Consider the following 24,770-nt stretch of genomic DNA (forward strand, 5'->3'; position numbering starts at 1 on the left):
ATCAAGAATTCCTGTCTTTCCTTAATGAGATCCTTTATCTGTTAGAATTCAGAGATTTGTAATTAATTTTTTTATTTCAAAATTTAAAAAAAAATTAAAAATGGAAGCATGTATTGAAAAAGAGGTGACTTTGCTTTTGTACAGAATTTATACCATGGAATGGTTTGGGTTGGGAGGGATATTAAAGATCAGCCAGTGCCATGGCAGGGACACCTTCCACTGTGCCAGGCTGCTCCAGCCCCAGTGTCCAGCCTGGCCTTGGGCACTGCCAGGGATCCAGGGGCAGCCACAGCTGCTCTGGCAATTCCATCCCAGCCCCTGCCCACCCTCACAGGGAGGAAATTGTTCCTAATATCTGATCTAAATCTGTAATTTTTCAGTGTGAAGCCATTCCCTGTGTGCTGTCCCTGCATCCCCTGGAAATTGTCTCTCTCCAGCTTTCCTGGGGCTCCTGCAGGCCCTGCAAGGCCACCCTGAGCTCAGCCCAAAGCTTCTCCTGTGCAGGTGAACAATGCCAGCTGTGCCAGCCTTTGCTGCCAGCAGAGCTGCTCCATCCCTCTGCTCATCCTGGAGCCTCCTCTGGGCTCTCTGCAGCAGCTCCAGCTCCTCCCTGGGCTGGGACCTCCATGTCTTTTCTCCCAAGTAACTCAGCCCCTGTAACTCCAGGATCTGAATCCTTCCACTAAAATTTAATCCTAATCCACCACTGAATTGTAAATGTTGGGTATTTTCCTATAGCAAAATGGTTCATGTTTTTATAGTTTCTAAGTTGTTATTTGGTACAATTCAGCCTCAGCTTCCAAAATGAGGTACTTGCAGGAAAAAATGAGCAAGAAACAAAGGCATTAATATTATTTCAGCCCACTGAAATAATGAAAAGGTTTTTTTTGGAGAAGAGTTTGACTTTTGTTATTATTATATTAGGAAAAGTTTCTTGAGGTTTCCCTAAAAATGACCTCAGGTAGGACGAGATTTCCTTCAGAACAGAACCAGCAGCTTTTTAGGCTCCTTCTCAACTCCTGCTCATCAAAAATATTCCCTCTGTCCACACCCCTCAGCATCCCACTCTTGGATATAATTTTTTTTTTCCAAAAGTATTTGGGACAACTACATATCCAACAGGGAGTAATCTCATTTAATGCCCATCTTAACTTTAGGCTAAATCCATGTAGCCTTTTCTTTTCACATCACTTTCAGGCATCTGGGCCATGAGTGAATTTTTCAGAGCTATGTAGGTTAAAACAATTCAATGAGGAAAAGCAGAAAAAAGCAGTCAAAAGAAGAAAAAAACCTAATTTTTCAGCAGATGTACACAGTAGGTCAAATGGCCTAAGGGAAATATTTAATTTAGGACTCAGACTATTTCTACCAAGTTTCCTAACCAAAAGTATTTTCATCAGGAGCACTACTCTTGATCTGGTTTCTGCTAATGATTTTCCCCATGGACCTTGCTCATAAAAACAGAAATTGCTTTATGAATCATAGAATCAGAGAAGTTGGAGAAGAAAATGATGGGTTAGGTCATCCTGCCCTTCTCCCTGACAGTGCAGCAGGATTTCTTTTCAGAAAAAAAAATAATTGAAAATAAGCATTTATTCAGAAAAGGGGAATAAAAATGCTCAGTTCAAAAGAGGTTTTAAAAATCCATAATGAAAGCAGGGGAGGAAGAGCCAGGTTTTTAAGTACCTTGGCTCTATTATGAGCTGTGACAACTTGAGAAGTTTTCTCTGGGTAGGAAAAGACAGGAATCCAATGGGACAAAAAGGAAAATGTGAAATTCCCACCAATGGGAATTTATCACAATTTGGAGAGAAAATTTAGACGTGCTGCTGGCCAAAGAGCTGGACATCCCAGCAACCATGGATGATGGGATGTGCAGGAACAATGTCCACAGGCCTTTGTGCAGAGCAAAGGTGGCCCTGTGACAGTGGTATTGTCACCTGTTGTCACCTCCACACATCCCAGAGAGCCCAAAAGCCACAGAATCCCAGAAAGATTGGAAGAGTCCATCAGGATCACCCAGTCCCACCTTCAGCACCACCAATCCAGGTCGCCAAGGGCCACACCCAGACTTCTCTGGGACAATTCCAGTGACAGTGACTCCATCACTTTCCTGGGCAGCTCATCCCCTGACCACTTTGGCAGGGAAAAATTGTTTCTAATCCTTAATCTGAACTTCCCCTGGCCCATTGCACTTATTGGAATCCAGGCTGTGTGAGAACCATCAAAACCATGAAGGAAATTAATAAAAAAATTGTTGTTTGTGTTGGTTTTAGGAAATTAATCGAAAATTGTTTTTGGAGTTGGTTTTAGGAAATTAATCAAAAATTGTTGTTGGAGTTGGTTTTGGAGCTCAGCAGGTTTGTCTAGATCTCTGGAAGACAGCAGGATCTCACTTTGTTCCCATTGCTCCACAGATCTCTGGTGAACCAGGAGAAAACACATCAGTCCAAGTGATTGAGTGAGTCATGGATCTGGGGGAATGTTCCCAAATATCGATTACTGAAAGGAAAACACTCAAATCCAGCAGTGTTTGTTTTGGTTTCCGTCCCAGTCCAAGAAGGCTGATATCCTTCTAAATCCCTTCAGTCCATGGCAAGCCTGGTTTGACAGGGCTCACCACAGATCCAGGCCAACCCATGTCTCCATCAAAGGAATTTAGGGAAAAAACACCCCAGTGGTCATGGCTATGATTTGGAAATCTTGGTGAGCAGTCAAATTTGAGGACTTTGAAATGAAGGGAACAAAATAGAACAACTGGAAAAGCTGGGAGAGCTGGGGGTGTTGGGTCTGGGGAGGAGAGGGTTCCAGGGAGAGCTCAGAGGTTCTAAAAGGAAAGGAAGACTTTTTATACAGGCAGAGAGTGACAGGAAAAGGGGAATGGTTTTAAAGAGATGGCAGGGTTGGATGGGATTTTGGGAAGAAACTCTTCCCTCAGGGTGTGGTGAGGCCTTGGGAGAGGTTGCCCGGAGCAGCTGGGGCTGCCCCTGGATCCCTGGCAGTGCCCAAGGCCAGGCTGGACACTGGGGCTGGAGCAGCCTGGCACAGGGGAAGGTGTCCCTGCCATGGCAGGGGTGGCACTGGATGATCCCTAAAACCCCTCCCAACCAAAACCATTCAGGGATTCCGGGATTCTCTGGCTACTTTTCTGTTTGAACCTGTGATTCCTTCTCCCCTCAAAGCATTTTTCTCACCCTTTGCCTGATCCTCACCCCACGCAAACCTCGTGTCATGGCTGTTGTGGTTTTGGCACATCCCATTCATGGCCTGGTGCGTTGTCCTGTGAACTTGGAAAAATCCCTTGGAGACCTGGATTTTACCTCAGTCCCTCTCCCTTTTGCAGTGCCAGGACCCAGGGAATGGCTTCCAGTGCCAGAGGGAAGGGATGGGATCTTGGAAATGAGGAATCTTTCCCTGGGAAGGTGGGGATGCCCAGAGCAGCTGGGGCTGCCCATGGATCCTTGGCAGTGCCCAAGGCCAGGCTGGACACTGGGGCTGGGAGCAGCCTGGCACAGTGGAAGGTGTCCCTGCCATGGCAGGGGTGGGGCTGGACAAGATTTAATCCCCTCCACCCCAAACCATTCCATGATCCCACTGTGCTGTGTCATGAGTGACTCAGCAATAAAAAAGCTGTGAATTCCTGCTGGGGGGAGCCAACCTTTCTTCATGAGGTGCCTCAAACCTCCTTCTCTCTGCAGTTCATTTCCCTAAAACAAGGGATACGAATTCCAAGGAAGCCTTTGCATGCATTTGGGTCGGGCAGATCCGAGCGCTGCTTCCGTGTGGATCCTATCTCCACTTCCTTCTTAAAATGCAGAATCTCATTAAATATTAACTCTTCTACCAACTGTAGGATTGATTTCCAACAGAAGCTTTGCCTGCAGGAGGATTTTGTTTCAAACAGATGCATATTCAAAGAACTAGAGTTTATTCATTGTCTGCAAACCGTGAGCATGCCCAGGTAATTGCATATGCAAATCTTAAATTTGCATATGTAAATATATATTTTTATGTGCGCAGCTGCCTGGTTCACTGTGGATATTTTTCAGGGACCATTCAACCACAATTTAAATTAAAAATACCCAAACAACAAACCAAAGAAATAAGAATAAATAAATAAGAAGCTTTACTCTGACAGAGTATTTGTTTTAAGGCCTGTCCTCAAATCCAAAAAATATGTCAGAATTTTCCACTAAAAACATGGATCATGATGCAACTCAGGTAAATGAAGGCTCCAGAAGAAAACCTGAGTTTTCTAAGCTATTTTAGCTGAAGGATGAAACATTTCTTTCCTGTAAGCAGCCCCAAGCTGTGAGTCTCGTTCCCTGGAGGGTGTTTGAGTCCTGCTGCTGTGTTCTCCTGGGACAATTCCACTTAAGCAACATCCAGAACTTCTGCCAAGAGTGTGGGAGGGGTGCGAGAAACTCATCCCAAACCTCAATTTACATTTTGATAACAATATGCAAATGCCCCTTTGGGGTGGTGACTGAGGCCAAGGATTGCCTCGGATGAGCAGAGGGATGGAGCAGCTCTGCTGGCAGGAAAGGCTGGCACAGCTGGCATTGTTCACCTGCACAGGAGAAGCTTTGGGCTGAGCTCAGGGTGGCCTTGCAGGGCCTGCAGGAGCCCCAGGAAAGCTGGAGAGAGACAATTTCCAGGGCATGCAGGGACAGCACACAGGGAATGGCTTCAAACTGAAGGAAGGCAGGGTTAAATGGGATCTTGGGAGTGAGGAATTGTTCCCTGGCAGGGTGGGCAGGGGCTGGGATGGAATTCCATCCCTGGATCCCTGGCAGTGCCCAGTTCCAGGCTGGACACTGGGGCTGGAGCAGCCTGGCACAGTGGAAGATGACTGAGGTGGAATGAAATGATCTTTAAGATCCCTTCCACCCCATACCTTTCCCTAATTCTGTGATGTCTCCTTGCACATCTGCTCCACCCTCACTCCCATTTCAGCCAGAGAGAAACATCTGCCCTCAGCATTTGAACAAAATAATCCCCTTTGGGCAGGGCTTGGGCATTTTCTGGGAGCATCAAATCCTTCAGCTCCTCTTTGTGCATTATTATTTTTAAAAAGGGAAGAAAAAGAAGAAAGAAAAGAAAATAAGAAAGAAAAGAAAAGAAAAAAGAAAAGAAAGAAAGAAAAGAAAGAAAAAGAAAAAGAAAGAAAGAAAAGAAAGAAAGAAAGAAAGAAAGAAAGAAAGAAAGAAAGAAAGAAAGAAAGAAAGAAAGAAAGAAAGAAAGAAAGAAAGAAAGAAAGAAAGAAAGAAAGAAAGAAAGAGAAAAGGAAAGAAAGCATTTGCTGTCTGTGCAAATCAATGGCTTCTCCCAAGCTGTCCCACAGCTGAGGCTCAGGGAACTCCAGGAAGCAGCAAACCATAGTATTTATTCCTGTTTGCACGGTGGCTGAACCTGAAGGGTTTGATCAATGCCCTATTGGTTTTCAATGCTTTAAAATGCCCTTAACATTTGAAAAGCAAGAAATGATGTGCCAGGTACTGCTGCCCACCTTTTCCCAGCATCCCTTCAGTCAGCTCTTGGGTTTGGGCCAAGCCAGGCCTGGCTGGGTATTTCAGAAATGCAAGTCACTGGATCAGCTTGACACCAGTGAGAAAGAGCACTTCAGGAAGGCAGGATAAACCCCATTTTAAAGCTTAAAACACTCCCATTTTTCCACATGCTGCTGGATTTGGTGTGGATGGGGATGAGCCCCTCCATTAAATCAGTTTATCCCTCTGGGAATTCTCTCCTGAGCTCACTTACTTCGGGGTTCCCGAGGTCCATCCACTGTGATCTTGATGGCTCTGTGGTATGTGGCTACTTGGGGAGGATTTGTGAAGACTGTGATAGTCAGAGTGAAGCTTTTCCCTGCAATAGAAAAAAAGAAAATGTTACTGAGCAGAAAAAATCCCTGAGCAAGTGTTGAGAAAAGCAAACTCCTGGTTTCTGGTAGAGCTCGAACACCCTGCAAGGCACTGAAAGGTTTTATGGGGTGTAGAATGCTGGTGCTGGATTCATTCCCTCCGTGGCAACTGCTCAAAGCTTTCGGGGAAACAAAATTAATTTATATTTAAATCATCTACACTCTGTTTGTAAAAAAACAGGCGGTTACCCCTAAGAGTCAGGGTTTATCTGATATTCCTGACTCTGGTGTGTTACCTGGGCTTTCTAAAGGGAGTTCATCCAGGGAGGTTGGGAAATCATGGCTGACTCTTCCAAAACTGCCACGGGAATCTGAGCAGCAGCACTTTTGAAACCAAAGAGAAGTGGGTGCTCAGATCCCCCAGGCAGGCTGTAAAATCCCACACTCTGTGGCTGAGGCCAGCAGGAGATCAATTCCATCTTGTGGAGCAAAGCCCTCTGAAAATCAGCTGCTACTGCAATGCCAAGAAAGAAGGGAATGGAAAAAACAAAAATAAAAATCCCTACAGCTCGTCCACAGAGAATTAAAACATTTTATGAAGCCACAGCAGAGGACAGGGCTCAGTTTCTGTATTATTCAGCAAGAAAATTGTCAAGGCCTTTTCCAAGTTCTTCTGTGCACAGCATGGTTCCGTTTTGGGAAAAGTTCTGCTACCCTGCTGGAGCCCTGGCTGCTGAGAATTTGAGACTCTGTGCTGCCAGGCACTGATCCCCAAGAGAGCACTGCACTGACCTGAGGCCCTGGAGAAGCTTCCAAAATGGAATGACAGAACTGGGATTGTGGGTGTGCAGTTTGAACAGAAGTGTGTGATATCACAGGGTGGGAAACTCAGAGTTTAAGGGTTTAGAATGCAGTAATAGATATAAGCAAGATGGAGGGTTTGGGGTGGAGGCTGCTCCTTCTTCTTCACCTTCTTCTCCATGGGTTTGTGTGGTTTTGTGTCATTGGATAAAAAAGTCCCCATTGCGGGCACGGGTGGTTGGGTATTGAGTTAAAAGTGAAAATAATTCAGGTGCCATTTCTTAATTGGAGAATTTACTCTTAAAAGGCCTTGTAGAGAGAGAGACAGGGCTCCATTTTTAGTTTGTTGGAGTGAAGTGCTGCAGAACTCAGGGTTTGTGAGACTGTGACAGAGACAAAAACTGACAAACATCTGAGTCCCAATAAGAAATACCCTCTCACACATTTAATCCCAACCTTGGCAAAAAAAAGAAGACAAAACTCAACACCACCCCTGCATTTACTCCTGGAATTTGTGAAGGAGCAGAAATAACATTCTGCATCTTTGAGAAGACCTCAGCTGATGGTGCTGGCCTTGGCAGCAGTAAAACATTGCCTGGCAGCAGCTCCAGCATGGTTCTGTCATCATCAGGGGACTCGGGGCTGGCAGGGATCTCTGGGACCAGCCAGAGACAAGGGGACATCACCCCGAGAGGGGAACCAGGAATTGCTGTGAGGAAATTGAGGTTCTTCCTCCCTCGCCCTCATTTCACCCCCTGGCTCCCCAGTGAGGAATTTCTATCCTTCCACACATCTTTATTGTTTGCTTCAGTTAGCTCTATAAATATGGCTAAATTTCAGTAGGAATGCAAAAATTCAATAGAAATAGCTTTATAAATAAGGCCAAATTTCAATAGAAATATCAATAGAAATTTCTATGTAAATAGGATATGAAATAGAAATGTAAAAATGAAATAGAAATAGCTCTATAAATAAGGCTAAATTTCAATAGAAATTTCAATAGAAATGTAAACATTACATAGAAATAGCTGTATAAATAAGGCTAAATTTTAATAGGAATTTCAATAGAAATTGAAAAATTAAAAAGAAATAGCTTTACCAATTAGGCCAAATTTCAATAGAAATTTCAACGGAAATGTAAAAATTAAATAGGAATAGCTTTATTTAAAAGGCTGTATTTCGACAGACATTTCAATAGAAATTTTAATAGAAATTTAAATAGAAAGGTAAATAGAATGTTAAATAGAATATTAAATACAAATATAACAATTACATAGAAATGGCTCTATAAATAGGGCTAATTTCAATAGAAATTTCAATAGAAATGTAAATAGAAATGTAAAATGGACAGGGATCTTCCTCCTTTCCAAAATATAATTCCCTGTATCACTAAATACAACACCTAGACCACTAAAACAGAGAGAGAATGTCAAAATATACTGGTGGGGTTTTTTTTTTTTTTTTTTTTTTTTTAACTGGACTAATCTGCAGTATTTCCATCTGACTTCCAGTTTAGGGTTTGACACCTGCTGCTCTGCTAGAACACATAATCAGTTTATTTAGTCAGAAGGTTCCGGAGAAGTTTCTATATAGAAAATAAATGCAGGGAAAACCCCAACAATAGTGAAATGTAGTAAAATGTGGCCATAATTCCAGTCTCTAAAACCAGAACAAAGAAGAAGAGTTGCCACAGGGATCATCTAGTCCAGCTCTCAAGTGAAGGGCCTGGACAGGGATCTTCCTTCTTTCCAAAATATAATTCCTGTATCACTAAATACAACACCAAGACCACTAAAACTGAGAGAGACAATTTAAAAATAGACTTTATTTACTGGACTAATCTGCAGTATTGCCACCTTGCTTCCAGTTTGGGGTTTATTTTGTCAACTGCTCTTCTAGAACACAGAATTCATTTCTTTAGAAGGCTCTGGAGAGGTTTCTATATAGAAAAGAAATGCAGGAAAAACCCCAACAACAATGCAGCAAAACGTGGCCATAATTCCAGTGTACAAGACCAGAATAAAGAAGAAGATGGAGTTGATTTTGGTTTTTTTTAGTATTTTTTTCCAGAGCAGACTCAACCAAGCCCATGTGGGGGTGTGACATGGGCTGGCAGAGCAGGAGGACACTTGGGTCACTCCTTGTGCCCATGAACCACATCCTGGTTAACCACAGCCCCTGGGACCATAAACCTGGGTCACTGCTGCTCACAAAAATTCCACCTGGCTTTTCTTCCCTGCTCCTTCTGTCCCCTTTCAATCCAGCTTTATTGAGTGGTTTTATCATTCCTGAATTATTCATAGTTTATGGGGCTGATTAACAAAGGTTGGATTGGAGGGATTGGGAGTTAAATGTGGGGTTTGTGGGCATTCCTGGTTTGGGATGACAGCAGGGCCATAAGCATCTCCTGGTTTTTATGTGTTATGATACAGATTTTATTTCCAACAACACTTGCATAGTACACCCAGGGTGTCTGCACAGACAGATTGCCCAAAACTGAGTCAGGCACAGAGGACCTGACCTCGCTGGTGACTGGAAAAAGAGACCAAACACCCCCAAAAGTCATCCTGAAACTCTGCCCTTGTTTGGGTGCCTCCAAAAGTCACACTGAAAGTGTCACAGCAGTGACAGCAAACCAGCACCGTGAGCCAACATCAAAATCCAAGAGCCTCTGGGTTCAACATTCCCATAAACTGATGGAAAACCACACAGAAATCAGCTCAGGGCTGCATGGATGGAAGCCATCATTCTGGGGTCACCCTGGGACACTTTGATGAGGATGAAAGGGGTTTTGGGGTGCAAAAACCACTTCAGACCCTGTTTTTCTCTAGAACTATCCCTGATGGCTCATGATACAGGCACCTGATGAGCACAAGGATGAAATTTTCCAGAGATGGGACAGAGTTTGCCTTTGGAAACCCTTCCCACAGACATCAAGGTCTCAAATGTGTGAGGGCACAGCCCAGGATTCACTGCTCCCATCAGCTCTTCCCTCCCAACCAGGGTAGGAAAAAAATCTCTTGGGAATGTTTGTTATTGCAAGAGGTGTAAGATCAGAGCCCTTCCAGAAAAAGCAATGGGAACAGGAGCAGCCCTGGCGGGAATACAAGGCTGAGGTTGGAAATGTTACCTGGACAATCTCCTGGGGGTTTGGTAGAGACCGGACTTCAAAAGTGCTTTCAAGTGTCACTGATTTGGCAGCTGAAGTCATGGAATCCCAGGATCCCTGAGGCTGGAAAAGCCCTGCCAGCCCATGGAGTGCCAGCTGTGCCCCATGGCCACCTCGTCCCCAGCCCAGAGCACTCAGTGCCACCTGCAGGGGACACCTGCAGGGATGGGCACTCCACCATCTCAGATGGGTTCTGAGTTGTCCCCACATTTATAGGGTTGCTCAGGAGGTCCCTTGAGGCTGGGCAAAACTGGGAGAACTTCAGAGGAAGAACAAAGGATGAAGTTCAAGAGGGAACAGCCTCAGGCTGGGCCAGGGCAGGCTCAGCTGGGCCAGCAGCAGGAATTTGCCCATGGAAAGGGTGCTCAGGCCTTGGCAGGGGCTGCCCAGGGAGCTTGGCAGTGCCCATCCCTGCAGGTGTCCCCTGCAGGTGGCACTGAGTGCTCTGGGCTGGGGACAAGGTGACCATGGGGCACAGCTGGCACTGCCTGGGCTGGGAGGGCTCTGCCAGCCTCAGGAATTCTGGAATTCTCTGATATTGTCCCTTCAACCCAGTCCTCTCCATGATTCCATTACCAACCTCCAAGACCATAGTCTCTGCCTGTGCCATGCACTGAAATCCAGGAATTTGGAGCCCCATTCCAGGTCCATCCCCCTCCAGGGGCTGGAGCAGAGCCAGCTCCCCTCAGCAGGATCCCAGTGGTCCCCAGGACCGCCCTGCAGAGCTCTAGAGGGAGCAAGAGGCTGGTGAGCTGCTGCCCTGGGAATGTCTGGGAGGAACCCAGGGGGAGAACATGAATCCTGGGTGACACCACGGTCACATGAAGCTCCTGTGTCCTGCCTGAGTCACCCCTGAGCGCTGTCACCATCAGCTGGGGCCGCAGGGGGAGGAACACTTCTAATAAAAGTGGCTGCATGGGCAGAGGGAACAGGGAATGAGAACTGTTGGGAAAAGAGATGGAATCTCTAATTAATCTCTAAGATCTCCAATCTGCAGATATACCTCCAGCCCATGTCACACCCCCACACGGGCTCGGTTGAGTCTGTTCTGGAAAAAAAAATCTTTTAAAAAACCAAAATCAACTCCATCTTCTTCTTTATTCTGGTCTTGTACACTGGAATTATGGCCATGTTTTGCTGCATTTTTGTTGGGGTTTTTCCTGCATTTCTTTTCTATATAGAAACCTCTCCAGAGCCTTCTAAAGAAATGAATTCTGTGTTCTACCAGAGCAATTGACAAAAGAAACCCCAAACTGGAAGCAAGATGGCAATACTGCAGATTAGTCCAGTAAATAAAGTCTATTTTTAAATTCTCTCTCTGTTTCAGTGGTCTAGGTGTTGTATTTAGTGATACAGGAATTATATTTTGGAAAGAAGGAAGATCCCTGTCCAGTACCTAAATCCCTGTCCTTGAAACTCTCAATTCATTTTGACCCTTTGAAAAAGCCACTGAATCCATGGATAAAGGGTTATCCCAGTGGGAACAGAAAAAATGGAGTGAAACTTTGAGAAACTTGGCTGTGGAGGAGGGAGAAAAAGGCAAAGAAATGAGGTTGGTGTCATCACTGCCTTTTACGTTTGTGCTTTGTTCCAATAAACCTTTGTGCCATTAAATTTGGTTTGGTTGTTTGGGTTTTTTTCTTTTTCTTTTTAAAAAATCGTTACAGTAAATTATTAAAGAAAAAGAAGGGGGGAAAAAAAAGAAGGAAAGCAGCCAAGAATGTCTGTGCTGACAAGGACAAAAGACATAGGTGGAAAACTATGAAATGTAAGGCCCAAATGCAACTCAAATGACATTACAGACATTTCTATTCTATTAAGGAGAGAATTCCAGGTTTAGGAAAAAACAGGATGATTTTATTTTGGAGGTTTTTTATCCATTTTCTACCTTTTAGCCCCTTTGTATCAGTATTAGACCACGCTAAATGATCCATTTCCCCCATTTTTCTGGCTCCTCACAGCATTTCCCTGGCTGTCTGCCAAAGCCAGGAGCTCTCCTGCACTGAAACATCTCCAGGATGCCATCCACACATTCCATACCCATTCCCAAACCTCACCTCCCAGACACTGGGGCACATTTTTTTGCTGGTTCTTATCTCTGAGCCCTCCAAGTCAGATCAATAAGTTGAGAAGGGCTGAAATCACTTGACCGTTCATGAATTTACAGCTGCTCATCCTGGGAGTGAAAGGTTTTTCGCAGGTGTTCAAAGCCTGAACAAGGCAAAATTCTGTGCTCAGGTGGTGGCTTTTTTCTCCAGCCACCAGTGATGGTTTGGCACAGAATAAAACTTTGCCTCTGATGTTTGATCTGGTGCTGTTTCATCAAAAAAAAAAAAAAAACCCAAACCTAACAAAACTGCAGCTGGAGCAAGAGGCATAAAAAAGAAAAAAAAAAAAAAGAACATGATTTGTTTACCAGCAGCACCACAGATGCCACTGGATTTAAATATGAAATAAAGCTGTTATTCACCTCAGCTGCAGAGGATTTGTAAATTGTCACCACCGCAGACCAACGGTCCAAACACCCAAATGAGGGTGGTGGCCCAAAAAAATGCACCAGGGAGAACTTAGAGCCTTTTCCAGGGACTAAAGGAGCTCCAAAACAGCTGGAGGGGGACTTGGGACAAGGGATGGAGGGGCAGGAGTGCTTTAGGATGGAGGAGGGCAGGGTTGGATGGGATTTTGGGGAGGAATTCCTCCCTGTGGGAGTGGGGCACAGAAAAGCTGTGGCTGTCCCACCCCTGGCAGTGCCCAAGGCCAGCCTGGAGCACCCTGGGACAGAGGAATCACCCTGCCCATGGCACTGGGTGATTTTGAAGGTCCTTCCCAACCCAACCCATTCCATGACTCCAAGAGCTGCCCGTGTGAATCATTCACAGGGAGCTGTTTGTGTATTTTTATGGGGTTTTTTTCAGGTTTAAGCACGTGTCAAACTGGAAATTTGGGAAATACACCCTCTTTCCTGCTGCCAAAGCAGGATAAAGCTGACCTTGGGAGCATTTCTCACTCCAGGAAGTTCTCTCAGTGTTTACACAGCAGCTCCTTACCCAGAGGAATTCTCCAGCGCTCTAAATCAATAAATGTTTTGTTCTGGATTTCTACAGGGCCAAAAGGGGTCCTGCTGCAAACTGGAAACCCCAGGAATATTGCAGTTTTTTCACAATAAAGGTGGAAAAACAGCTCATCCTTGCAGGAACATGGCTGGTCCTGGATGTTCCCTTTTCCTTTCTTTCCCAGCTCCCAAAACCTGATTTTTTCTCCCCAGTACTTGTGGGAAAGCAGTTTATTCCTACAGGGACACAGCTGGTTGTGGCTTTTCCCTTTTCCTTTTCTTCCCAGCTCCCAAATCCTGATTTTTTTTTCCTGATAAATGTGGAAAAGTAGCTTATTCCTGCATGAACATGGTTTTTCCATTTCCTTTCCTCCACAGCTCCCATATCCTGATTTTTTCTCCCCAATATTTGTGGGAAAGCAGTTTATTCCTACAAGGACACGGCTGGTTGTGGCTTTTCCCTTTTCCTTTTCTTCCCAGCTCCCAAATCCTGATTTTTTTTCATGATAAATGTGGAAAAGCAGCTCATTCTTACAGGGACACAGCTGGTCTTGGCTTTTACCTTTTCCTTTCCTTCCCAGATTCCAAATCCTGATTTTTTTTCTCCCCAGTATTTTTGGGAAAGCAGCTCATTCCTGCAGAGACATGGTTGATTCTGGCTTTTCCTTTTTCTTTCCTCTCCAACTCCCAAATTCTGATTTTTTTTCCCACAATAAAGCTGGAAAAACAGGGACATAGCTGATGCGGGATCTTCCCCTTCCTTGTCCTTTCCAGCTCCCAAATCCTGATTTTTTTTTATGCAAAATGGTTGAAAAGGCAGGTCATTCCTTCAGGGACATGGCTGGTCCTGGCTTTTCCCTTTTCCTTTCCTCTCCAACTCCCAAATCCTGTTTTTTTTTCCCACAATAAAGCTGGAAAAGTGGCTCATTCTTGCAGAAACATGGCTGGTGCTGGCTTTTCCCCTTCCCTTTGCTCCCCAGCTTCCTGCAGCACCCCACACATGCCCTTCACACTCTTTTCCTCCCTTTCTCCACATTTTTTTCCTGGCCAACAATTCCAGTTCTGGCCTGGAAAGCAGCAGAGGCTGCTGTGGCATTCCCAGAAGGTTTTGTCTTGGGCTGGAATCCGTTCAATTCTTTTGGTGAAATCGAAATAACAGTGCTCAGCCAAAATGCACCAATTATTTTGGCACTTTTAACCTCAGGCAACACAGGAATTACATTGAGCAACCCAAATTACATCACTGAAATCAAGTAATAGAGACATTGTCAGGCTCAGCAGGCGCTCAGATTGAATTTGAATTTATCTGGGGGATAAGGGAAGTCCCTGTCACTCTTGGGGAGATTTTCCTTCATAATTTGCTTCTTTCAGAAGTCAAAAATATCATCCTGAGCTGCAGACATAAAATACTGATCCAGGCAGATTTGAGAGCTGCTGCTCTTGGTGTTATTTTCCATTTGTTTGTTATTTCCATTATTTGTTTGTTATTATTTTTAATTATTTGTTATAGTTCCACTGTTTATTTCCATTATTTTCTGGCTGTTCAAGTCAATATAACCCAGCCCCTGAGTTTTGCTGCTACCTGGGATTTCATTTCCTTGAAGGAGAGGTGAAAAGGCTCCCCAAAAATGCCTGGGAGGAGTCTGAGGTAGATGCAGGTGCCATGGAAAGAGAAAAATCAGCATGGCCAGGAGCCTGGGGCTGCTACCTGGGCCAGCAAGTGCCTGAATCAAGGGATGAAAAGACTCTGAGGGATCCTCAGAAGAGTTTTAAGTGGATCCCAGGATACCAAAAAAGCACAAATATCTTTGGAAGCTCCCCTGGAGGAGTCTGGGGCTTCTCCCTGAAATCCCAGCTGCCTCAAGGAGGTGGCAGGGAGGTTCTAAAATCACTTTTCCCCTCTTCTCTTGTGCTGCAGTGGTACCAACATTCCAATCCCTTCCCTCAGAGAAAGGATGGGATGAGCACCCAGCATGCCAAAACGTGTCAGTGCCAATTTCAAACCACATTTCTGCCTCAGTGCTGCTTTTTTATCCCTCCCTGGAGCAGGCAACACCTTCAGCATTTCCCCTGGAGCCCTCAGAAGCCTCTCCTGGCACAGCAGGCTGGGAAACCTTGCAAGGCTGGCACTGAGCTCACTAAAACAGCCACTGTTTTTCTGTCTGTGGGGTTTTTTTTGGGGGGGAGAGATGTTTACACTCCAATTTGATAATTTGTGTGCAGCCAGTTTCACTTCTGTGCTGCTGAGGGGTTTCACTTCCCCGGGCCGTGGGCTGGGGTGGTGACACCATGCTGGGCTGCTCCCTGCCCTGCCAGCCTGGCACATGTGGAAAAGGGCACCTGATGGCACTTCTCTCCTCCAGCAGCTTGGATTTGATGGGAATTCCTTGGAAAAGTTCATGTATTTCATGCAAAACAGGAGTTTTACAACTGGATTCCTGCTCTCCCTCTCTCAGGCTGCTGCTTCTGCCACCTTGCTGTGATTTTCCTGTCAATGTCCTCGAGCAGAGAGGCCACAAAAGCTCAATTTGTGTTTAGAGAATGCAAATACGTGGCAGTTGAGTTGTATGGGTAGGAAATGTCGTGGCCATTGATCAGGGAGGAGCTGAAGTAGGAAAATACCTGAGAATCTGGGAGAGGTTGGAAATAAAACAGATCATAAAAAAGAGGAGGCCTCTGAAGGCAGGGTGTCCTACAACAGAATCCCAGAATGGTTTGGGTTGGAGGAACCTTAAAAATCATCTCATCCCACCCCTGCCATGGCAGGGACACCTTCCCCTGTGCCAGGCTGCTCCAGCCCCAGTGTCCAGCCTGGCCTTGGGCACTGCCAGGGATCCAGGGGCAGCCCCAGCTGCTCTGGCAATTCCAGCCCAGCCCCTGCCCACCCTCACAGGGAGGAAATTGTTCCTAATATCTGATCTAAACCTGTAATTTTTCAGTGTGAAGCCATTCCCCGTGTGCTGTCCCTGCATCCCCTGGGAATTGTCTCTCTCCAGCTTTCCTGGGGCTCCTGCAGGCCCTGCAAGGCCACCCTGAGCTCAGCCCAAAGCTTCTCCTGTGCAGGTGAACAATGCCAGCTGTGCCAGCCTTTGCTGCCAGCAGAGCTGCTCCATCCCTCTGCTCATCCTGGAGCCTCCTCTGGGCTCTCTGCAGCAGCTCCAGCTCCTTCCTGGGGCAGCTCTGCAGGTGGGTTCTCACCTGAGAGGACACAGGGACACAAAAGGCACCCGAGGGTGACACCCAGGAGCTGACACAGCCACGAGTCACCTCTGCCAACCCCAACAACAACGCCCCAGGAATGCCCTGGGTGCTGCTGGCCAGTTCCAGGGTGGGTTTCCAGCTCTGGGAGGAATTTGGCTGCCAGGAGCCTCATTGGTGTCTCAGCACCCTGAGCTCCCGTGGAAATCCTGGCTTTGGGCCTTTGTGGTGGCTCCTGTGGATGTGTGTGTGCACCAGAGTGACACCAACCTCTGCTGAATGGGCTTTTTTGTCCTCAAAAACATCCCCAGCGACCTGTTGGAGCTGAATTTTTGGGGTGGGATGCTGCCTGAGACTGCAAGCCTGCAGATCAAGTTTCCAAAATGGATTAAAGCATGAAATGCACGGAGCAGGGGGTGGGGGGGAGGAAGAACATTTAATGGAAAAGCCAAGCAGCCTCTACCTCTGAGTGGAGCTGCTGCAGTATCCACCATAAAATTCTGATGAATTTGGGTGGGGACAGTAATTACAGCCCAGCAGGAATGAAGGGCTTGGGGTGCCTGGCCCCTGCACAAGTGGCAGCACAAGGAGATCTCAGCTGCAGCCCTTAGAAACAACAATTATTACTAAAATATCTGAAGGCTTGAATTAGAGATACTCTTAATTCAATTCTAATTTCCACAAACATCATGACTGAACACACATTTGGAGAGAGTGGAGTTATTTTTTCCCCAAAAATGGCTCTAATGGAAATTTCTGATGATTCTACATATGGGCTCCCCAAACCTGAATCTTTGCTTCCAAGCTGTGATCTAAATATCAGGGATTTTTTTTTCTTAAAATCATTTTTGTTTTAAATAAAGTGTTCATCTGGGGCAGAGCTTGGGCTGCTTGTGGAGTGCTCAGAAATGAGCTGACCTGCACAAAGCGCACCCCACAAATTGTCCTGACTGCTGTGTCACTGCTGAGGAGCTCGGGGAAAGGGAAAAACAGGAAGAGCAGGTGGAAAGGACAGTTGGGGATGAAATGGCTCCACTGCAAAGCTTCTCCCACCTTCTCACTGAAAATGCCTTGGGATCCTTAAGCCTAATGATAGTCCTGAGCCCAGCTTTAATTTGAGACCATTCATCAGCTTTTTGAGGTAGAAATTATCCCCCAGACTTTATAGGGATGACAGAGACATGGAGAGGTTAAGGCCCAGGTTCACGAGCGGATTTATCCCTCTGAAGTGGGATTAAATCCCAAATTACACCTCTCAGCTGTTCCCTTCCCCCAGCCCAGGGGGATTTCTGGGGAAATCCCTGAAAAGCACCCCAAGGCCTCGAGGGCTCAGCCCAGGCCCTCAGAGGGGTCAGCTGGCCTTGACCTGCAGTCTCTGTCCCCTCCCCTCTTCTCCAAGGAATGGAGGAACAGGACTCAGGGAATGGCTTCAAACTGAGAGAAGGAAGGTTGATATTGGATATTAGGAAGGAATTGTTCTCTGGGAAGGTGCTGTGGGGCTGGGATGGAATTCCCAGAGCAGCTGGGGCTGCCCCTGGATCCCTGGCAGTGCCCAAGGCCAGGTTGGACACTGAGTCTGGGACAGTGGAAGGTGTCCCTGCCATGGCAGGAGTGGCACTGGTTGATCCCTAAAATCCTTCCCAACAAAAACCATTCTGGAATTCTAGGATTCTCTGTCTGCTTTTCTGTTTAAACCTGTGATTCCTTCTCCCCTCAAAGCACTTTTCTCATCCTTTGCCTGATCCTCACACCAGGCAAACCTCGTGTCATGGCTGTTGTGGTTTTGGCACATCCCATTCATGGCCTGGTGCATTGTCCTGTGAACTTGGAAAAATCCCTTGGAGACCTGGATTTTACCTCAGTCCCTCTCCCTTTTGCAGTGCCAGGACCCAGGGAATGGCTCCCAGTGCCAGAGAGCAGGGCTGGATGGGATCTTGGGAAGAAATCCTTCCCTGGCAGGGTGGGGATGCCCAGAGCAGCTGGGGCTGCCCCTGGATCCCTGGCAGTGCCCAAGGCCAGGCTGGATGTGATTCTGAACAACGTGGAATAAGGAAAATTTTCCCTGCCATGGCAGTGGGGTTGGAATGAGGTGATCTTTATGGTCCCATCCTTCCCACCCCATGGTGTCATGGCAGGAGCTGGGAACAAACCCTGGGCAGGGTTGCAGGCTGAGGCTGCAGCTGCAGGGAGCGGGGAAGGTGTGGATTCCCTGGAAGAGCAGCAACGCCCTGTCTGAGCAGGAAAGGCAAGGAACCCTTCCACCACCATCAGGGCTGTTCCTGCAGTGAGGAGTTCACAGAATTCCCAGAATTCCCAGACTCCCTGGGTTGGGAGAGCCCTTCCAGCCCATGGAGTCCAGCCCAGCCCCAGCAGCTCAGCTGAGCCCTGGCCCCCAGTGCCACATCCAGGCTTTGTTAAACCCCCCCAGGGATGGGGACTGCACCCCCTCCCCGGGCAGCCATTCCAGAGCTTTATCCCCTTGCTGGAAAAACTCTTTGCTGCTCCCAGCCTGGATTCCCTGGGTGCAGTGCAGGCTGTGAGCTCTGGCTGTGCCAGTGCTGCTGCAGACAGAGCCCAGCCCCAGCTGAGCACAGGCACCTTCCAGGAGCTGGGCAGGGTGAGGAGGGCACCCCTGAATTCCACCTGAAGCGGATCAATCCCAACCTGAGCCTTCCTCCAGGAGCTCTCAGAGCCCAGCAGCTGCCCTGGGGCTGTTTCCTCAGAGCTGATTTGCTTGGAGCAAGGAGTCTCCGTGCTGTCATGCCACTAATGCAGCTCCCATCGATCCCAGAGCTCGGAAAAGCCCCGGGGTCACTCGATGGATATCTGGGAGGGGGATAACGCTGCCATTACCAGCCTGGGAGCTGCCAACTTCCAGCTCTGTGGCCTTGGAGGTGAGCAGGGCTTTGCGCACAAAGTCCAGCCCGTGGAAAATTTGTGGCTTTGCCAAAGCTTTTCCTTAAGTTCCTCCCTAAATTTCAGGGAACTGATGTGAACGCACAGCTCCAAGCACCGCCCCGCTGGAGAGCTCTGATGGCACCGAGCCCTCCAGGCAGCTCCTTCCCTCTCCAGAACCTCCTCCCCACACACCTTCTGTGGGAAAAGGCAACAGGAGTTTAGAAATTTAGGAATTTAGGATCCTTTCTTGCATCCTTTTCTGAGCCCCTGGTGCTAAAGGTTTGCACGGAATTCCCACCCTGTGCCCAGAGGCTGCAGCTCTCCAAGGGGACTCCCAGAAATATCATCCAGAGAGGGAGGAAAGGGGGCAGAGATGAAGAAAATCATTTGGAGAGGCTGAGAAAACTCTCTGGACATAATATAGTGGGAAAAACATTCGGGAGCAGGATGGGGGCAAAAAAAGATGGAGAGACATAGCGCTAACATAATAAAAAAAAATTCAAAAAATCTATTTTTAATATTTTTTTCCCTGCTCCTAAAGGGGTTTTGGAAGGGAACAGAGACTGATTCAGCCGGACGAGGGTTTATGCACATGACTGTGCTGGAAAAAACTCCTGACAGCAACTGTGAGCCACTGATTTGCAGCATCCTCACTCCTGCTCAAGTTCTCTGGCCAGCCCTAAGCCTGATTTATCTCCCAGTGGGATTTTATTTTGGTGACAAAATAGCTGCTGTTATTGGAGTTGAGATATGGGGACACACACACCCACAAAAATCAGTATATTTTGACCAGAACTCCAGGAGTTCTGAAGGGTGGCACCAAAAACCAAACAGCAAAATAAAAACAAACTTAAAAACAAATATAAAACCAACAAGAAAAAAGCTGCAGGGCAAACAGATCTCTCGAAACTATGTAGCCTTTTCATCTAGAGATGTACTTTGTTTTCCCTAAACAACATTCTGGGAAGCCCTTTTATCTAGCCAAAAAAACAAAATTTGGGGAAAACGCTCCGAGCGTGGCGTCTGCCTCATCCTCGCCGCTGCAAAAATGTGCAAGTGGAGCTGAGCTGAACCAAAAAATAGATTTATTGTTATTGGACTGAGGGCAGTGGTTCAGCACTTGGCATGGCCACTGTTTACAGCAGGAATGCTCCCGGAGACAGGAAGTTCTCCGAGCCCTCTGCCATTATTTTTCTCCTGTTGACGCGTTCGGAGCGGGAGTTTATTCGCTGCGATGAAATTTTTAGTAATGAGGCAGAGAGGGGTTTTTGGGAGCTGGCAGAGCCATTGTAGGCATGCTCAGCCTCGTCCCATGGGATGGTTTCTGGGAGCCCAAGCCCTGTGAGGAGCAGCATCATCCATGGGGATAATTTCACAGTTTTGGATTCCCAGATCCAGCTGCTCGGAGCGAGGGAGCTCCTTGGGCACTGGGAAAAGCTTCTCCTCTCCTTTCCTCCTGGCACTGAAGTTTCCATCCTTTTGGAGGGCTGGGTTTGCTGCTCAGCCTCATCTCTCAGGATGGTTTTTGGGAGTCCAACCCCTGTGAGGAGCACCATCATCCATGGGGTTAATTCCTCAATCAGGGAATCCTAAATCCAGCTACTCAGAGCAAGCCCAAGGCACCCTGGGCACTGGGAAAGCATTTTTTCTCTCTTCTCCTGCCACCACATCCCTGCTGAGCTTTTTATCCCTTTGGAGAGCTGAGTTTGCTGCTCAGCCTCATCTCTCAGGATGGTTTTTGGGAGTCCAACCCCCGTGAGGAGCAGCATCATCCATGGGGTTAATTCCACAATTGGAAATTCATACCCCTGTCTGCTCAGAGCAGTGCCCGTGGAACCCTGAGAACTGGGAAAAGCTTCTCCCCTCCTTTTCTCCTGGCACTGAAGTTTCCATCCCTTTGGAGGGCTGGATTTGCTGCTCAGCCTCATCCCAGAAAATGTTTTTTGGGAGTCTAACCCCCGTGAGGAGCAGCATCATCCATGGGGTTAATTCCTCAATCAGGAATTCCTGAATCCGACTGCTCGGAGCAAGCCCCAGGAACCTCAGCCACTGGGAAAGGATTTTCCTCTCCTGCCACCACATCCCTGCTGAGGTTTCCATCCCTTTGGAGAGATGAGTTTGCTGCTCAGCCTCATCCCACAGGATGGTTTTGGGAGTCCAGCCCCTGTGAGAAGCAGCATCATCCATGGGGTTAATTCCTCAATCAGGGATTCCTAAATCCGGCTGCTTGGAGTGAGTGTGCCCAAGGAACCCTGGGCACTGGGAGAGGCTTTTCCTCTCCTTTCTCCTGCCATCCCATCCCTGCTAAGGGCCAGCCTGGATGATTTTTGGGAGTCCAGCCCCTGTGAGGAGCAGCATCATCCATGGGGTTAATTCCACAACTGGAGATTTGCACAACCCGAGCTGCTCAGAGCAAGCCCAAGGCACCTCGGGCTCTGGGAAAGGCTTTTCCTCTCCTTCCCTCCTTGCACTACTCCCCTGCCAAGGTTTCCATCCCCTTGCAGGGCTGGGTTTGCTGCTCAGCCTCACTGAGATTGCACAGAAATCCTGGCTCAGATTAATGACACAGCCAAGCCACCCTAAATCACTTCAAAATAAATGTATCGCTCCTGGCCTCTGGTTTTCAGGGGAAAATTCACCATTCAGAACAGAATGGAGGGAGAAGAGTCCTTGGAGAAGAGTCATGGAAGCACAATGAGCCTCTAACACACACCCAGGGCACCACCCCTTCCTTTCACTGAGTCATGAAATCATGGAATGATTTGGGATTGGAGGGAACAATAAAACTCATCCAGTTCCCCGGGCAGCGACACCTTCCACTGTCCCAGACTGCTCCAACCTGGCCTTGGACACTTCCAGGGATCCAGGGGCAGCCACAGCTGCTCTGGGAAATCCATTCCAGCCCCTCCCCACCCTCAATTTCTTCCCAGTATCCAAAGAAGATTCCCATTCCCTTCCACTGGCTGTAGCATCCTTCAAATGCCACATCCTTATCAATCCAAACTACAGATAAATATTTGTTTTTAAACTCTCTCAATTGATCCTTTTTTTCCTATTGATTGCTGATGGATTTCTCCTATTTTCATCCCATCTGGCAAACTCTGCTTGTTGTGACTCCAGGATCTGATCCCACGTCCCCTGCAGCATTCCAAAGGCTTGGATCAGAACCTGGACGCCTGCTTAATACTGGTTTTACGACCCTGCTGAAGGGCAGCATCCTCTGTTTTGCACATACTTTTATAATTTTGAGTGCATTTCAGTCAAAAAAATAAAACCCATTTCAACCAAGTGCTCAAATAACGCAGCCTGCACAGAAGGAGCAAAATTCTGGCTTGGGGAGACCAATAAAAATAATTGGATTTGGAATCCCCGCCAGTAATTTTTGGAGTTTGAGTATTTTTGAGATTTTTGTCTTAGAGTGATTTTTTTTTCCCTGGGAATGATATCCAGAGGGAAGAGTCCTGAGGGCAGAAATTGTGCTTGGTAAAACCTCTCGTGTTCTACAAAGCTACACCTGCTTTGGCTCTTTGGAAGTTGAAAAATACCACAAAATTTACTCCATTTCCTCTAATCCTGAGGAAATATCCGCATGGATTTAATTTTCCATCCTTCCCAAGGTGCAGTTTTTAAAGCTCTCCTGGAGCTGCAACTCTCAGGTTTAGATTGAGATCTCCTGCAGCAAGCCAAGACACTTCTCCATTAGCTACTCTTAGGATAACCCATTAATAATCATTTTCATCTGGAAAACATGTTTATTTGTTGGGATTTTTGGAATCTTACATCCTCTTAAAGAAGATAGGAACTGGGATTAATGATTCCATGAGGAAAATATGTCGTGTTCCCCAAGCCACAGAGCTTTCCCTCTCCAAAATAACTATTTATTTTTAATTTTAGCCAATGAACTTCTACAATGTCAGGCTTTTTGCATCAGATCCATTTCATCAGAGTGACCTAAACCGGTTCTTTATCCACTAAAAAAACAGGGATTCGTTGCAGCAGGAGCAGTTGGAAGCTCAGAATGTTCGTGAACGGAGGGCGAAAAATCAAGATTAATTTTGTTTTAAGCAGGTAATCAGGCCAAGGCGGGAGGCTGAGACTGGCTGGAGTTTTAAAAGGACATTTTTCTTCCCGAATCGACTCCCGAGCCAGACGGGCAGGTTTGCCCAGCAGCATTCTCCAACTGGGCTGAGGAATCGGAGCCTTGGATCCCGGCCAAATCCACTGGAAATCTCTTTGGTTGAGGAAGAAAAAGCCGAATCGCTTTCCTATCACATCTCTGAGTTTTGGGTGACCTGTGACAGTCTCACTTCTATTTTGGGTGTGAAGAAAATCAAGTGTTTTGGGTTTTTAGCTCAAAACAAGGTTGAGCAGCACGGGGCAAACTCTGAGTGTTGGGCACGGAACGAGGCTGAAACTTTGGCTGATATTTGGTGCCAAACATTGATGAGGGGAAATCAGCCCCCAGATCAGGGGGATTTGCTGTGACCCTCCCAAAACCAGGAGGAAAACATGGAAAATAGTCTTTGATACAGACTGTCTTGCTGCATTTCACAAAAGAAATTGAAATTATTTATGAAGCGTGTCAAGAATGGGAATTTCCTCCTCGGAAGGGACAGAGCTGTGGCTGCTGAGGGTATTTTAATGGGGATTCTCATGATCACCACTCGAAACCATTCCTGATTCTCCACCAGGGATTAAAACAAGGATTTTAAATCCCCTGAGGGACAGAAAGAGCCTCCATTGTGGCCTGAACCGAGGTGAACTCTCAGTCCCTGCTCGCACAACGCCCCTGGCACCGCATTATCACCGGTGGCACTGAGCTGATCCCAGCTCAAATATTCCACGGCAAACAAAGTCGGGGTTCATTTTCCTGCAGCCAAGTATCAAAGGCAGCAGTGCCCTTTGAAGCAGCCACCTCCTGCTGCAGGCTTTGTGCAAATGCCGCAGAACAGCAGCTCCCAAATCCCGCACAAAGGCAAACAATCCCCACCTTTGGAAAACAATCCCCTGGCGGAGGAGTAAACAAAAGCATCCATTAGTCACCGCCCCAAAGATGGGCAGGTGAGGATGTTGAACCTGGGAGCCTGACTAAGAGCACGCAGCATTCCCAAATCCCTCCACTTAAAGGATCCTCAGCACCTGGGTCTGGATAGCACACCTGGAAAGCACAGGTTGGTGTGTGAGCCGCTAAAGGAGCAGGGAAAGGGCCCCCTACTCCCAAGAAACAGGGCCTGTTGTGTCTCAGCTGCTGGATTTTGACCTTGAGGCTCCCCCAGTTGCCTGTTATGATTTCCAGCCTCATTACCATGGCCAGGAACTGAACTACAGGTTTGTTTTTATGAGCTTCTCCAGCACTCTGCCAGCTATTCATTTGAATCTTCTAAACAGTCAGCTCTGAATCATAATGCAAATTCCATTTACTGAAAAGGTGGTACCTTTAATATTCCAAATGACCACGTTTAATGACTGATACTTTTAGACATTACAGCATCTCTCATGTTTTCAGTAAATGGATATAATTTGCTCTGCATTACCCTATTATTATTCCTCGCTGGCATTACAAGGCGACGTTCTCAGCTGCGGGTGTTTTCCATTTGAAGACGGCCCAAACAACACAATTTGAGAGGCAGCTGCCTCTGTACCCTCAGCTAAAAATGCTGCAGCACCCAGAGGAAAACTGGATGGGGATTTTATTTCTAAAATGTATTTAGTGCTGCGGCAGGGCCGCGCTTTCACGGCGTTGTGGCGCTGTTTGTGTTGGAAGGGTGTCCACGGGTGCTTTTCACTTC

The 24,770-nt window shown here is 47.0% G+C and overlaps 1 protein-coding gene across 2 annotated transcripts in view; it reads right to left on the reverse strand.

Moving 5' to 3' along the window:
- Positions 1–24,770, reverse strand: part of RUNX1 (RUNX family transcription factor 1) — an 86,426-nt gene that overhangs the window by 54,705 nt on the left and 6,951 nt on the right. For both annotated transcript variants that reach the window (XM_064405585.1, XM_064405580.1), the window contains exon 3: positions 5,764–5,868. In XM_064405585.1, coding sequence (XP_064261655.1) covers positions 5,764–5,868 — 105 coding nt within the window. The remainder of the gene's footprint in view (positions 1–5,763; positions 5,869–24,770) is intronic.

The sequence above is a fragment of the Passer domesticus genome, chromosome 2 (genome assembly GCF_036417665.1).
Source record: "Passer domesticus isolate bPasDom1 chromosome 2, bPasDom1.hap1, whole genome shotgun sequence".
Lineage (NCBI taxonomy): Eukaryota > Metazoa > Chordata > Aves > Passeriformes > Passeridae > Passer > Passer domesticus.